We start from the raw sequence: 14953 nt of genomic DNA, 5'->3' as shown, positions 1-14953 counted from the left end.
AACATTTGTGGGAGAGCTTAGCCTAACACTTTGTTATGACACTTTATAACGATTTTCCTTTAACGTGCAGACATCTGTTGCTCCTACAGATAGGTCACACATCCACAGAATATACTCTGTAGCATGTGAAGCACACCTCCAAAGGAATACATCTATTCCTGTTTGTACTAGATTCCATTTCCTGACACCAGCTGTTTAGCTTTAACAAAGACAGAAAAAAGAACCTCTGGAGCTCCACAACACATCATTTTTGCCCTTTGGCTTTTGGCAATGAATGGGGATACATTGAATTAATTAACTGAGCTCTGGGATCATTGCACAACGATAAGAAAACTGGCTGTAACTGTGACTGCATACTGAACTGACAGATTTGAAAAATCTACTGCCGATGTATTTGCAAGACGATGAGTAACCTGTGATTCATTTCACAGAAATTCCCCCAGAGACCCAACCTATGAAAGAATCAGCTAAGCCTACACATATCTCTGTGCCTACAATATCAGGTAACATTATGACTATGGTGTAAAATCATCTTGGAAGTGGCATAGGCTATTGTGTCATGTTATTTCATCCTGGCATTTTCTGTTTATTCCCCAGAGGAGGGATGGACCAAGCTGATGGAGCTCTCTCCTTTGTTCCAGCTGCTGAGGAGTGCGGAGCTACAGATAAAGGGCTTGGCTTGTGGGGCAGGGCTTCTTCGAGGAGAGCTCACTGGTAGGTCAGATGTACTGAGCCTACAGTATATAGATAATAAAGCCTTGCATGCATCTCAGAGATATTTTCGAACAACCCTACCCGCAGACAATCTGAATAAAGCTTGATGAATGAAAGACCCGTCATGTGATGTTGCCACTGTCTGCATCTTCTTTCAACTGCTATCATACTCTAACACTCCCGGGGCGTAAGGACGTGTGTGAGTTAGATGTTTGCTCAGCTTCAAGTTTATGAACTTTATTCTAGTTTGTTTGACTTCTGCAACTCAGTGTGTAATTAACTTTCATCAGATCTGCTGAATGATATACATACATCAAGAAATGTCTTGAAAAGTTTGGATGCTTTTGCTAGCCTGGTTTGGACAAGCTAAAATTCTTTTGAGCCTCTTTTTAAACAAAACGAGTGGGTTTCTTCAAAATGTGTTGACTTGGTGGCGAGAACTATTGTTCTCTGTGTTTGTCCAGGTGGAGGCAAGAGTTTCATCGATGTCCTCGATGCTCAGTGGGAATGTGAAGGGGAGCTGGTCCCGTTGGACCCATCAGTCCTTAATCCCAGAGAGTTCCTGGTCTACCAGCATGGACTATTCCTGATCCACATGTTACATAATATGAACCTGGTTGGTGCCAAAGCTTCTCTCTTGTAATCTTGTTGCCTCTTCCTTTTGTTAAAAGTCACTTTTGCAGTGTAATTTTGAGCCTTTGAACCTGGATCCAGGCTATTCTTTAAATGCTAATTGTTTTGTGTGGGCTGAAATAATCAGGCAAGAAACTACCAGAGACCAGAATGCCACAGGCTGATACCATCTTCTGTCATCCTGGAACAAAAACATTTATCTTTATTGTTCTAGTTGTGCTTTCTTGATGTCTTTTCCTGGTAAAACATATTTTCTTACTGATTAAGCCAAGCCTTATCATCTTAATAAAGAAAAGCCTATTCTTTCCGATTCTTCTTATCTTTTCCCACAGACGCCAGCCATTTCACTTCAGATAGCTGCAAGTCTCCCAAACAACAACTACTTCAGCAATGCCTTCAGAAATTCCTTCTTTTATCAGGTAATACAGAACATAATTTGGGATTTTATGTTTTTCCTTACCAGTGTGATTGCTGTTTGCTATGTAGCATGAACAAGACAGAGTACTTGTGTGTAAAAGTGGTGAATTTAAAACAAAAGCAGTGTGGTATATTGATGTGTTGATGAAAAGGCAAGGCAATTTTTCTCACAGGGAGAGCTGGCCAGCTCGATGGGAGGACTGGGTGGTAGACTGGTCCATGGGAAGGGAGGGGAAGCCGGTCTAACAGCAGGGGAAAGGGTGGGAGGGGGGGCTGGTGCAGAGAGATGGAGCTCCGGTGGATCTGCGGAAACACAGAGAGAGTGCGAGACACCAAGGCCAAACTGCAAAGTACAACAGAAAATGACAGTTCAAAAATATACTGAGGAGAGGAGAGGAGAGGAGAGGGGAGGAGAGGAGAGAAGAGGAGAGGAGAGGAGAGGAGAGGAGAGGAGAGGAGAGGAGAGGAGAGGAGAGGAGAGGAGAGGAGAGGAGAGGAGAGGAGAGGAGAGGAGAGGAGAGGAGAGGAAAGGAGGGGGCTCTGTGTAACCAGATGTGTCCCCAGCAGTCTAAGCCTATAGCAGCGTAGCTATAAAATGGTTCAGAGCTACCTGAACCAGCCCTAACTAAAAGCCCTGTCATAAAGGAAGGTCTTAAGTCTAGACTTAAATGTAGTTAGAGTGTCTGCCTCTTTGACCCATGGAGAGAGCTGGTTCCACAGTAAAGCAGCCCGGTAACTGAAGGCTCTACCTCCCAGTCTGTTTTTAGAGATACTGGGAGTCACTAACAGACCTGTGTTCTGGGAGCGGAGTGCTCTGGTAGGACAGTAAGGAATGATTAGTTCTTTCAGATAGGTTGGAGCTTTATCATTAAGAGCCTTATAAGTCAGCAGAAGGATTTTGAAGTCTATTCTAAATCCTACAGGAAGCCAGTGGAGAGAAGCTAAGGTGGGAGAGATGTGCTCTGTCTTCCTAACTCCTGTCAAAACCCTCGCTGCGGCATTCTGGACCAGCTGGAGACTCTTTAGAGAGTTTTTCGGACATCCTGACAGGAGAGAGTTGCAGTAGTCTAGCCTAGAAGTGATAAATGCATGCACTAGTTTCTCAGCATCACTCTGGGAGAGGATATTCCTAATCTTAGTGATACTGCGCAGATGGAAGAAGGCGGTCCTAGTCACGTGTTTTATGTGGGAGCTAAAGGAAAGGTCCTGGTCAAAAATGACTCCAAGGTTCCTCGCAGTTGTACTCGGGGTCAGGGTGATGCCATCTAGAGTAGTGATCTGATTAGAGAAAGTGTCCCTGAGATGAGAAAAGAAAGGATCACCGCCGACACGTCTTCACTTGTATTTAAAAAGAAGTTTATTAACAAGAACAGTGTACAAAAATGCCGAATCCTGAAGCATCCCTGGTGCCAAAGTGAGATCTTCTCCCCTATGGCTCAAAACCATGATCATATATACTTTCTAACTCCAAAACTCCACCTTCTCCCAACATAAGGATATTGCTTACCGTAATAAGCATTAACTGCTCGACATTAACATGAACAATCCATGTATCTGTTAAAGCAGAAGTAAGCGATCCGGTCGTTTTGGCTAATGCTGTGTTCCAGGCAGGCTTTTAAAACCGTAAATTACGGCTTCAAGTCACGACTTACGACTTTGTAGCGTTCCAGGCAACCCACTCGTGTTTTTCCGACCTGTTTTACCGGTGAAAGTCACTATAACGGCCACTCGTAACTTCCGTCCCGTGAACTCGCACCAGATCGAACTGGTACGACTTCACAGGTCGGAAAAACACGAGTTACGGGTTGCCTTGAACGCACCATAACGTCTTGTCAGCCGATGGAGTTTGCAGCCCCCGCCCTCGTCATGGATCTATTGGTCCTCGTCCCTACGTCACCACATTCAGGCGCATCCCTTGGCTGCACACACAGCCCTTCATGCTGTTCTCTCTCCTCATTGGATAACAGAGGAGGCTGGTCCATAGAGTCAGAGGAGGTTGGTCCTCCTCTATTTTTGAGAGGCCAGAGGAAGCTCAACATATTTTTAAGAAAGAGTGACTGGTTGAAATAAACCATTACCAAATCATTTATAATATATTTTTTAATCTCTTTTATGGAAGAAAATCCACTAAATCCACTTAAAACAGCTCAACAGCGCCGCCTGCAGGCGGAGGAGACAGTAGTCTGTGTGAGGAGCAGGGAGCAGGAAGGTGGGGGCTTAGGGGAGGACGGAGGGCTTCTGTCCTCCTCTAGACACCTCGGGGCGGGATCTCCTTCCATTCTCTCAATGCATTTAGGATTTTTTCATGCTGATCTGTGATTGGCTAAGACACGTAAAATGACGCGCTAAGGGAGGACGTCCTCCCTTACCAATCAGCAACCAGAACACAAGATTGACATCAGTTTGGTCCAATGACAGTTCCCCAACCCCCCTTGGTTACTGTTGCTATGTGCGCCAAACTTTCACTCCCAGCCGTGCTGCTCATGCTGCTTCCAGCACAAGAAATACAGAGTTTTCAGAGATATTGGCATCGATTTGAAAGGAAATATCAGCAGATTTACGGATAAACTGTTCGGAGATATCAGAGAGAAGCATTCAGGAGGTACCAGTAAGGAGAAGTGACAGCGTGTGGTGGTTAGTGGTACTGACTGTAAACTCACTCACCCATAAAAGACTTGCTAACCAACCTGGTAGGAGCATATTGGGCTCTTGGTGAAGCGGTTAGCATCGTACGGTGCAGGGATTCTGAGTTCGAGGCCAGCTTAGGGCAAGTCACAGATAAACTTTTTTTTTTTTTTACATTCCACATCCATGATAAATACTCTGTCTTTTTCATTAGGCCTGTGTTAATCTGAAAACAGTGGGATTTAATAAAATGATGTTGTTTTTAAGAAATCTTGTAAGACATTGTTTAATTTTCATTGAATAGGCCTATAAGAAAGTAGGGATAAGTAGTCAACTAGTATAAAATAACATGACACTGTGGACTGGTGTTCCTTCTGTCCTCCCCAATTTTTTCAGTCACCAGCCGCCACTGTTGGATAAAGGTTGTAGGATACGAGAAAAGTTTTCTCCTCGGCTTACAGCAGAGCAGAGTGACTGAGAGACCTGTGTTTCGGTCCAAACACTCTATGTACAGTATGTGATTGCTGTCGGAAGATATAACTATTTAAGACTTATATTAACACAAAAATATCGCTTACTTCTGCTTTAATCTAAACAATTCCTGTAAGTGTTTAACATACGCAGTTCATGTTTTGCGCCTATGAACATGAGACAGGATCTAGCCTATAGAGTTTTACGACCTTGCATTCATCCTCCGGACGAGGCAAACATAAACTTAAGTAAGGCTCTCACAGGAAAAATGTGAACAACAGGGAAGACATTCTCCTAGGGTACATTTAACAAGAACCACTCATTATCTAATCTATTACTGTTACTAAACACCTAATGCAACATCTTTATATATCTATAAATGTATGTGCGTCTTTCTCTCTTATAACATCTACCTTTGATTTGTTTACTTCTAAGCAAAACATATCCATAAAGCAGAGCACCACTTCACACTTTCCTTCAATTCTCAAAAAAGGGCACACATACAAAGAATAAACATAATACATGATGTTAAAGCTAAAAGTTCAGGTGGATAATACACTACAGCAGTAAAGCAGATGATATGCACTGAATGAAAATACCGTTAGGTCACATACCAGACAAAGCTGCACTCAGGTACAGTATAGATGTCGTCACTCACATAATTGTATGGTGTCACCTGATAGTGAGTGGAGGACATGATGGCTGCCTGTCAAGAGGAATGTTTCAGTATTGAACTTATAATTAGAAAACTAGAAAAAGCATTTCCAAGAATGGAAATGGTGTGACTGCTGATAGCAACTGAACGCTGTTGCAGAATTAGCAAATAGTGCAAGCAGTGATTACCATACAAATGTTTGACCAAGGTTGGAATTGAACCCACAACCTCATGGTCATTAGACTTCCACTCTGCCTCTAGGCCACGGTGCACACACAGTTGTAGAGACTGTTGTCTGTTGATGATCTGCACACTGTCAACATCAAGAAAGCTTGAGAGTCAAGCTTGAATGACTTAGAATGAAAATTTCTGTGAATTTCAGGCTGAGAGCAGCAGTTTCAACATGAAGCAAGTTATCAGAAGTCAACAGAGGACAACTGGGAAAATAATTCACTATAATTGTTGTTGAGGCAAGAATTGAACCAGCAACCTTCAGGTCTCCAGACCAGCAAGCTAACCACTAGGCTACAGACAGAGACAGTATGTGAGGGGTAAAAAAAAAAGTAAGGAATCGAACCCATGACCTCATGATCAATAAACCTTTACTCTGCCACTTCGCCACAGAGAGCACAGACATATGCATGTTTCAGACAGAGTTGTGGAGAATTCTCAGCATTGGGCTGAATGAGAGCAGAGAGCTCCCTGGCTGCATTTAAAAAATATTTTAAATTATTATCTAAGTCTCTTTGCATTTTTGACCAGAATTTTAGCCAGAAGACAAGTGTGGCTACAAAACTGGAGAAAATAATTTGTCTAGAGTTTAATTTGCAGAAAAAGTTAAATATTTTAAAAAGTATAAATAGTTAAAAAGAGAAAAGTAATGCCGATAAAGTTCAAAAAAAGCTGCACGTTTTGATATATGAATTGTTGAAATAGCACAACACCTAACACACTAACCATATGGCCACAGAGAACCTGAGTTACAATGAGCTTTATACTATGAGGAATCAAAGACTGTCCAATGACAGCTGAATAATTGGAATCAAAAGTCAAGCAATGATGTGAAATGACTGAGGCAGGAATCGAACCCATGACCATATGATCACTAAACCTTTACTCTGCCACTCGGCTACAGAGAGCACACTGCTTTCAAGACTGTTGTCATTCATTGTAATGTGATGATGTGCTGCAAACTGGTACGAGTAATCAAGGAGATAACAAACACCTGTAACCAATTGAAGGCGGGGGAGGAGAGCAGAATTCAACATAACATAACAAGAGTTCTTCCCTTGGATTCGAACCAGTGACCTTGGGGTTGGCAGACAGCCACCCTACCCCCTACACTACAGTGGAGTTGTGGAGAATAGAGGTTGAGACTTTGATGAATGTGAGATTTTTCAATGATGCTTAAAATAGAAAGAAATTAGTATAAATTAGCCACAACAAGTAAGAAGAGGACTTTTTTGTGACCTGTGACTATTTTTTGGTGAATTAAAATGAATTAAAAAGCACTTAACGGCAAGTTACAAAGTTGAGTTCCTTCTCCTGCTGTTGTGAAAAAAATGCATTGGGCTTAATGAGAGCAGAGAGCTCCCTGGCTGCATTTAAAAAATATTTTAAATTATTATCTAAGTCTCTTTGCATTTTTGACCAGAATTTTAGCCAGAAGACAAGTGTGGCTACAAAACTGGAGAAAATAATTTGTCTAGAGTTTAATTTGTGGCCGTGCTGACAGTTTAGCCAGAAAAACTCTAGAATGTTTTTTTGCCTCTATCCACTCTGACACCACTCTAGGTCTGCTCGTTAGACGCAATACACACCCATTATAAAGCTGAAAAAAATCAGAAAAAGTTAAATATTTGAAAAAGTATAAATAGTTAAAAAGAGAAAAGTAATGCCGATAAAGTTCAAAAAAAGCTGCACGTTTTGATATATGAATTGTTGAAATAGCACAAAGTATGAAGGACTAGAAGAAGACCGTAAAAAGGCGGAAGAAAATGGCCAAACAGAAGAACAATAGTGTGACTGCTTCAGCAGTCACACTAACTAGAAAAAGCATTTCCAAGAATGGAAATGGTGTGACTGCTGACAGCAACTGAACGCTGTTGCAGAATTAGCAAATAGTGCAAGCTGTGATCACCATACAAATGTTTGACCAAGGTCAGAATCGAACCCACATCCTCATGGTTATTAGACTTCCACTCTGCCTCTAGGCCAGAGTCAAGCTTGAATGACTCAGAATGAAAATGTCTGTGAATTTCAGGCTGAGCACTAACCATATGGCCACAGAGAACCTGAGTTACAATGAGCTTTATACTATGAGGAATCAAAGACTGTCCAATGACAGCTGAATAATTGGAATCAAAAGTCAAGCAATGAAGTGAAAAGACTGAGGCAGGAATCGAACCCATGACCATATGATCACTAAACCTTTACTCTGCCACTCGGCTACAGAGAGCACACTGCTTTCAAAACTGTTGTCATTCATTGTAATGTGATGATGTGCTGCAAACTGGTATGAGTAATCAAGGAGATAACAAACACCTGTAACCAATTGAAGGCGGGGGAGGAGAGCAGAATTCAACATAACATAACAAGAGTTCTTCCCTTGGATTTGAACCAGTGACCTTAGGGTTGGCAAACATCCACCCTAACCCCTACACTACAGTGGAGTTGTGAAGAAGAGAGGTTGAGACTTTGATGAATGTGAGATTTTTTGTGAAAAAGTTAAATATTTTAAAAAGTATAAATAGTTAAAAAGAGAAAAGTAATGCCGATAAAGTTCAAAAAAAGCTGCACGTTTTGATATATGAATTGTTGAAATAGCACAAAGTATGAAGGACTAGAAGAAGACCGTAAAAAGGCGGAAGAAAATGGCCAAACAGAAGAACAATAGTGTGACTGCTTCAGCAGTCACACTAATCAGCAACATTTCCTACACTAGAGCCACCCTTCCTGCTGCAGCAGTGCATCCTGTACACCAGAGGTGTAGCTAGTAGCCTAGTGGTCGGGGGACAGCGATACGCCATCCACCCACTTTTTTGCCACCGGTTCTTTCAAATATGGGGTCATCCCGTATTTGAGCATTAAATAGTGCATCAAAGTCAATGCAGGACAAGGTTTGTTCGGTATTTCTGAGTTGTCTTGAGTGCAGCATCGTCCCATTTTGTGACCGGTGTAAATACTGTTTGTGCTTGGGCTTACGACAAATCCTGATTGGTAGTAGCTTGGAAAGTTTGATAAAACATGAAAGTGTTTGTACTGGGAAGAAAAAAAAGACACATGCACATGCACTATATATTCATTCAATCCTTTATTTAAACTCGGAGATATATTGAGGAGTAACCTCATTTACAATATAGCCGAGATGAAACATAAAACACACAAGGACAGAAGACAAGACATTTGAAACATACAAAAACATAACAGAATATCAGAATATAAATAAATTGAAACATAGTTAAAAGCACGAGCAGTTAGAGGTAAAATAAGATTATGGCTTTAAATTGTCCCATTGATAAAAGTGAGGTAAGTTTCAAATGATTCTGCAGAGTGTTCCAGGTTGTAGGTGCACAGTAAGAAAAGCTGGTCTTTCCAAGTTCGGTGTTAACTGAGGGAACCTGCAGTGTGAGCCAGTCTTTTGAGCGTGTGCGATAGAGACCTGTATTGAAAGATACTAGTGAGTTAATATAGGATGGTAAGAGACCAGTAAGAGCTTTAAAAATAAATAAAATCCAGTGTCGATCACGCCTGTTGGATAGTGAGGGCCATCCAACTTTGGAATACAGGTCACAGTGATGAGTATTGTAGCTGTCGCCAGTAATGAACCTCAGGGCTGAGTGATAAACGCTGTCAAGTGGATTTAAAGTTGTAGCTGATGCATGCCTGTATATGATGTCTCCATAATCTAAAACTGACATAAAAGTTGCTTCAATAAGTTTCTTCCTGCAGTGAAAAGGAAATGATGATTTGTTTCTGTAAAAAAAGCCTATTTTTTGTCTTAATTTAATGACCAGATTAGATACATGATGTTTGAAGGTGATTTTGTCGTCGATCCAAAGTCCAAGATATTTATATTCAGAAACTCTTTCAATAGCTGTACCATTAATTGTGGAGATGATTTGCATATTGTAAGTGATATTTTTTGATTTAGTGAAGAGCATAAATTTTGTTTTACCTGCATTAAGAACCAGTTTGTGATTATTGAGAGCAACTTGTAAGTCAGTGAAACAGTGCTGAAGAGCTTGAATAGCAGAGTGTACAGAGTCAGAAATGCAATACAAAATAGTGTCATCCGCGTAAAGATGAATGTTACAGTCAGTTACAGTAGTTACAATGTCATTGATATACAGTGAAAATAAAACAGGGCCAAGGATTGAACCTTGGGGTACACCTTTTGTGATATTTAAAAAGTTTGATTTGACATTACCGAAGGTCACACATTGCTGTCTGTCTGTGAGGTAACTTTGGAACCATTTAAAAGTAATGCTATCAAGTCCGATATTGAGAAGTTTGGTTAAGAGTAGTTCGTGGTCAACTGTATCGAAGGCTTTTGAAAGATCGATAAAGAGAGCAGCACAGTGTTTCTTTTTATCTAGAGCTAGGATGACATTGTTTAGAACAAGCGTTGCAGCGGTGGTGGTACTATGCTTTTCTCGGAAGCCAGATTGGTGAGTGCTCAGGATAGAGTGCTCTGAGAGAAATGTTTTAAGTTGATTATTTACCAATGATTCCAGTATTTTTGCCAGGCAGGATAATTTGGATATGGGCCTATAGTTATTAAGGTCGGCTGTTCCACCGCCTTTATGTAGGGGAGTTACTGAGGCAGATTTCCAAACTTTAGGAACAGTACCAGAGATAATAGAGAGGTGAAAAATATGTGTTATGTAATTTGCTATAAGTGGGGCAGCTAGTTTTAGGAAGTATAGATCAAGTTTGTCCTCGCCAACTGATTTCTTAGTGTCTATAGTTTGTAATGAATTGGTCACTTCATCAGAAGAGAACAGCTGTAAAGTGAAACGAGGCCTTGGTAACGTGATGATATCAGGATCACTGGCAGAGATAGGGGGGCCTGTATAAGTATGGTCAAATAGATTACCAGCGGATGCAAAATGCTGATTGAAGGCAGTACATATTTCTGTGTCATCTGAGAGTGAGCGTCCATCAGGTGTAATGACAGTAGAGAGAGAAGGAGAAGATTTACGGTTAACAGAATTTATAGCCCTCCAGAATTTTGCTGGGTTTGAATAGGCTTTAGGAATCAATTTTAAATAATAATCAGACTTGGCCTTTCTTAATGCAGTGGTAAATTTATTTCTAAGTTGCCTAAATGCAAGCCAGTGACCTGGGTCCCCAGTACGCCTAGCAAGTATCCAGGCTTTATTTCTTTTTTTAAGTAAAGAAGATATTTCCGCCGAAAACCAGGGACTAGATCTATTCTGAATTCGATATTTTTTAAAAGGGGCATGTTTATCAACTGTAGAATTAAAAGACTTACAAAAATAATCAAGGGCAAGATCCACATTAGGGATTTTAACAGTGTCATGAATATCACTATTCATCAGATCCCTTAGGAAGGCTTGCTCATTGAAATGTTTCAGGTTCCGTTTGGACACCAGGCGTGGACCTAATTTTGTCAATTTGGTTGTTCTAATGCAGGCTATTGGGCAATGGTCACTAAAACCAAGTTCAAATACTCCAGAGTGAGAAATTTTCTCTCTTCGGTTCGTTAAAATCAAGTCAATCAGAGATGACTTTGAGGGATCTTTTAAATTTGGTCTGGTAGGATCAGTGATTACTTGAGAGAGATTAATATTCGCACATACCTCTTTTAAATGATCAGAGGTGGAGTTTAACCAGTTTAAGTTAAGATCACCCAAAACTATCAACTCTGAATTTATATATGGAGCTAACAGGTCAGCTAGTTTGTCAACAGCTGAGGCAGAAGCAGATGGAGGTCTGTATACGCCAACGACGGTAATGACAGTGTTTTTTGCAACACAAACTTTTAGAGCTAAAAACTCAAAACACTTATCTACTGTGACAGCATTAAGAACAGTACAATTGAAACAAGTTTTAGCATAAATAACCACACCTCCCCCTCTTGAATTTCTGTCAATTCTAAAAAGGTTGAAATCATTCAAGGCTATCTCAGAGTCATTCACAGCACATCTCATCCAAGTTTCAGATAAAACCACAATATCAGGATCTGTCTGTGTCACCAGAACTTTCAGGTGATCCAGTTTATCTTGCTGAGTGATACTCCTGATATTTAAGTGAATAAGACCTAAACCTTTCCTGTTTTTAAACTCTGTTGGGTCAAGTTTAGGGTGTATATCAAGCAAATCATGGTAACCTGTTTGAGTGAGTGCCGGTTGTGTTGGTACCTGGAGTGGATGATAGGGGGCGCTGTCGTAAAGCGTGACGACTTCAGGTGGAGCAGTAGAGGAGCAGGTGAATGACGTAGGCGGAACAGCCTGAGCGGGTGTGTGTTGTGTAAACAGTCACGCACGTGAAGGGGGCTGGGGAGAGAAAGCCTTACAGGACTGCAGAGTGAGATAAATATTTTGAGACAGGAGGCGGGATCCTGCTTGATTTAGGTGGAGTCGATCTTGTTTGAAAAAGTCCGGTCTGTTGAGAAAGGCGGCGAAGTTGTCAGCATAAGGAATGCCGGCCCTGTTACAGTAATCCTTGAGCCATACATGGAGCTGCCAGAGTCGGCTGAACTTGACTTCGCCAAAGGTGGGAGGGGGAAGAGGACCAGAGATGACACATTGACTTTTTGACTGTAAGATCGTGTCGATGAGACGGATGCAGTCATTTCTAAGCTTTGTTGACTGCTGGAATTTAAGGTCATTTATTGCTCCAACATGAGCTACAACGGCGCAAGCAGAGGGGAATCTCTGCAACAGCTGGGGGATGACGTCAGTAACATGATTGGTTTCGGCCAGAGCGATAGATATAACAGAGTGGCGACACTCCCATAGGACTCCGTTGTAAAAAATGGCGGGCCGACTTCCGGGTCATGGAGCCCTCAATAGTTCCAAACATTCCTCCCGCGGCGCTGGACCACGTCTGTTTCTATGGCTGCACAGCAAGAAACTACTGAGCTACGTTGACGAAATACCGACCAATTTTAAGTTATAAAGTGGTAATAATCTTTCCCAAGTACAGTAACCATGTTGACTTAACAAAATAAAAATTATTAGACTGATCGGTTCATTGAAAAACATTTATTTATTTACGTAACTGTGGTGATTTCAGTCCGTAGCCCAGAAGCAGCCCTGCTCACTTTTCATTCAAACAAACTAATGCCACTGCCACAGTTGTTAAATTTCATCAATGAGACCAACATTAATCTCTTCAAAATAATTTAACAAGCCAGCGGTAAACCTCTAAAAGCATGCGGATACGTTACTTGGCTCGTTTCCTCCTCCGGGAGGACGGACGGTCTGCCCCGGCAGATCAGCTCAGTAGAGCGGCTGCTGCTGCTGTGACAGCCGCCTCCCCTGGTCCCCGGTCGGGGCTCACACAGACTCTGCACTTCTCCCAGAACAAACATCGGTGCAAGTTCCTAACAAACGTTATGAACTGACCACAAACTCCGGATTAAACGGTGACTTTCTTGCATGAACAAAATATTAAAACTGTGACGTGTTGACAGCGCTAAAGCCAGGTTTTGGCAGCTTTACTGCTGTGGCTCGGTTGCCGCAAAATGGCGATATCGATGCTAATTTCTGTTAGCCCGTCTATGAGGTTTTGCATTATACGTTAGCATTAAGCTAGCGGGCTTTATATTTAGTTGTGATACTGGCTGTGTGTGTTTTGAACGTTGTTTCAAACTGTGTGGGTTTGATTGAACATCTTTTATGCTTAAATATATATATTCCCGCTTAATATATTGCTTTACTCCTCTTCTTATGCCATTTTTACTGTAGGGCAGGCTAATCTTCACTTTAGAGTGACAAATAAAACCTTGAAGCAAGAAGATTTTGCCTTTTGTTTGAAAACTGACATTGATGTACATACAGCAATTCAGTAACAGTTGTAAATATACCTTTGTACGGTTTATTTTTTAATATTTACCGTCCAAAAGCAAGCTCAGTGCGGTCTGTCCCATAGCAGAACATGACAGCGGCAGCCTCGTTTGGAACTATTGGGAGCTACATGAACCACGTGACCGCGCTGGCGGCGACATCAAAAGCTGTCGCCACTCTGTTATATCTATCGCTCTGGTTTCGGCGCCTGGGTGACAAGAGGTGACACATCTATTGATTCGGACATCACGAACCATAGATGAACCAACTACTAGGACGTCGGTCGGCGACTTCGACCCACGAAGACCAACAGACATCTGGAGTTTTTTCGAGCTATTTCTACGCGCTGGATGGCTGTATGCGGCGCGTTTCACCTGGTTATGTACTCGGCGCTCAGAGACTCCGGGGGCCCGGGGCTGGTGAGGCTGCGGGTTGGATGGGGATGTTAATCGGGCCTGCTGTGGTGGCGGGCAGAGTGGAGGGAATTCCTGGTCGTCCAAGGGAGAAAATTTGTTGGAGAGGAGAATTTCGCCAGCAGGAGAGGGAGAGCGCGAGGATGTCTTCCTGCCCTGGCGGTTGACCACAGGGATCCAGGGGCCGTGTTTCGGAGTGGAGCTGTTGGTCATTGTGTTGGGGCTAAAGTAGCCTATAGCTGCTTTCATGGGCTGCTTGGGCTTAGCTCCTTCCCACAGCCACTGGGGCTCGGCGCCTCCGCCGGTGGAAAAGAGGGACTGGGTCGTGGACTGGAGCTCGGCCACCACCGGGATGGAGGGAGCCGCAGGCGGGATGGGAGCTTCCAGGCGGGCTGGGTCTTCAGGAGCAGCAAGCGGGACGGTGACATCCAGCTCGGCCTCGACGGGGTCCGCGGCAGTAGCTCCCACCCTGACCAGGGAATCGATGAAGTCTTCGTCATCACGGATCTGGTGAAGATTGGATATCCGTGCTTCTAAATTGGCGATGGTTTGGTTGAGTTGAAGACAGCGATCACATCCAGATGGGGAGGTGAGTGGTGCCATGGTGGGGCTGAGTGATAGCTGGGGAAACAGAGAACAGCTCCGGCAGCAATGGTGTAGGCGATTTTGTATTGTTGTTGTTGTTTAAGCCAGGCCGGCTAGCTGCCAGTGAGCCAGTAATGGCTTAACATATAACAGGAAAACTTACACACGAGGACTCCAAATGGAGTCCACGGCGTTGTAAAGGCACAGTCAGAGACACTTTCAGATCAGCAGCTTCAGGAGAGCACGGACACTTACCGACACGAGCCCAGCACTGGGCTCGGTGAGGTAGCTAGGCGTAGGCTTGTTGTGTGCTGACAGTTTTTTCCCACGCTGTCAGAGTAGGCCCAGGAGGTGACTGAGAAAGAACGTAAAAAACGGGAGGATGGTCTGCCCGATCGTTAAAA

The 14953-nt window shown here is 42.7% G+C and overlaps 1 protein-coding gene across 1 annotated transcript; it reads left to right on the top strand.

Annotated features, from left to right (window-relative positions):
* Nucleotides 1-323: 323 nt before the first annotated feature.
* Nucleotides 324-4386, top strand: LOC146960829 (uncharacterized). The gene is made up of 5 exons (XM_085772022.1): nucleotides 324-503; nucleotides 598-714; nucleotides 1179-1330; nucleotides 1680-1766; nucleotides 4261-4386. Exons 1-5 carry the CDS (start codon nucleotides 455-457, stop codon nucleotides 4384-4386), a joined length of 531 nt encoding a protein of 176 aa, XP_085628148.1. The 5' UTR covers nucleotides 324-454.
* Nucleotides 4387-14953: the final 10567 nt, after the last annotated feature.

Source organism: Trachurus japonicus, unplaced genomic scaffold, assembly GCF_045865225.1.
Source record: "Trachurus japonicus isolate A0001 unplaced genomic scaffold, Traja_1.0 AP029955.1".
NCBI classification, from domain to species: Eukaryota; Metazoa; Chordata; class Actinopteri; order Carangiformes; family Carangidae; genus Trachurus; species Trachurus japonicus.
This window is presented reverse-complemented; position numbering and strand designations above follow the sequence as displayed.

Coding starts and splice junctions, on each gene's coding strand:
- LOC146960829 (XM_085772022.1), top strand. CDS start 455: ATGAAAGAATCAGCTAAGCCTACACATATCTCTGTGCCTACAATATCA. Junction 715..1,178: donor TCTTCGAGGAGAGCTCACTG/GTAGGTCAGATG, acceptor GTGTTTGTCCAG/GTGGAGGCAAGAGTTTCATC. Junction 1,767..4,260: donor GAAATTCCTTCTTTTATCAG/GTAATACAGAAC, acceptor TGCTGCTTCCAG/CACAAGAAATACAGAGTTTT.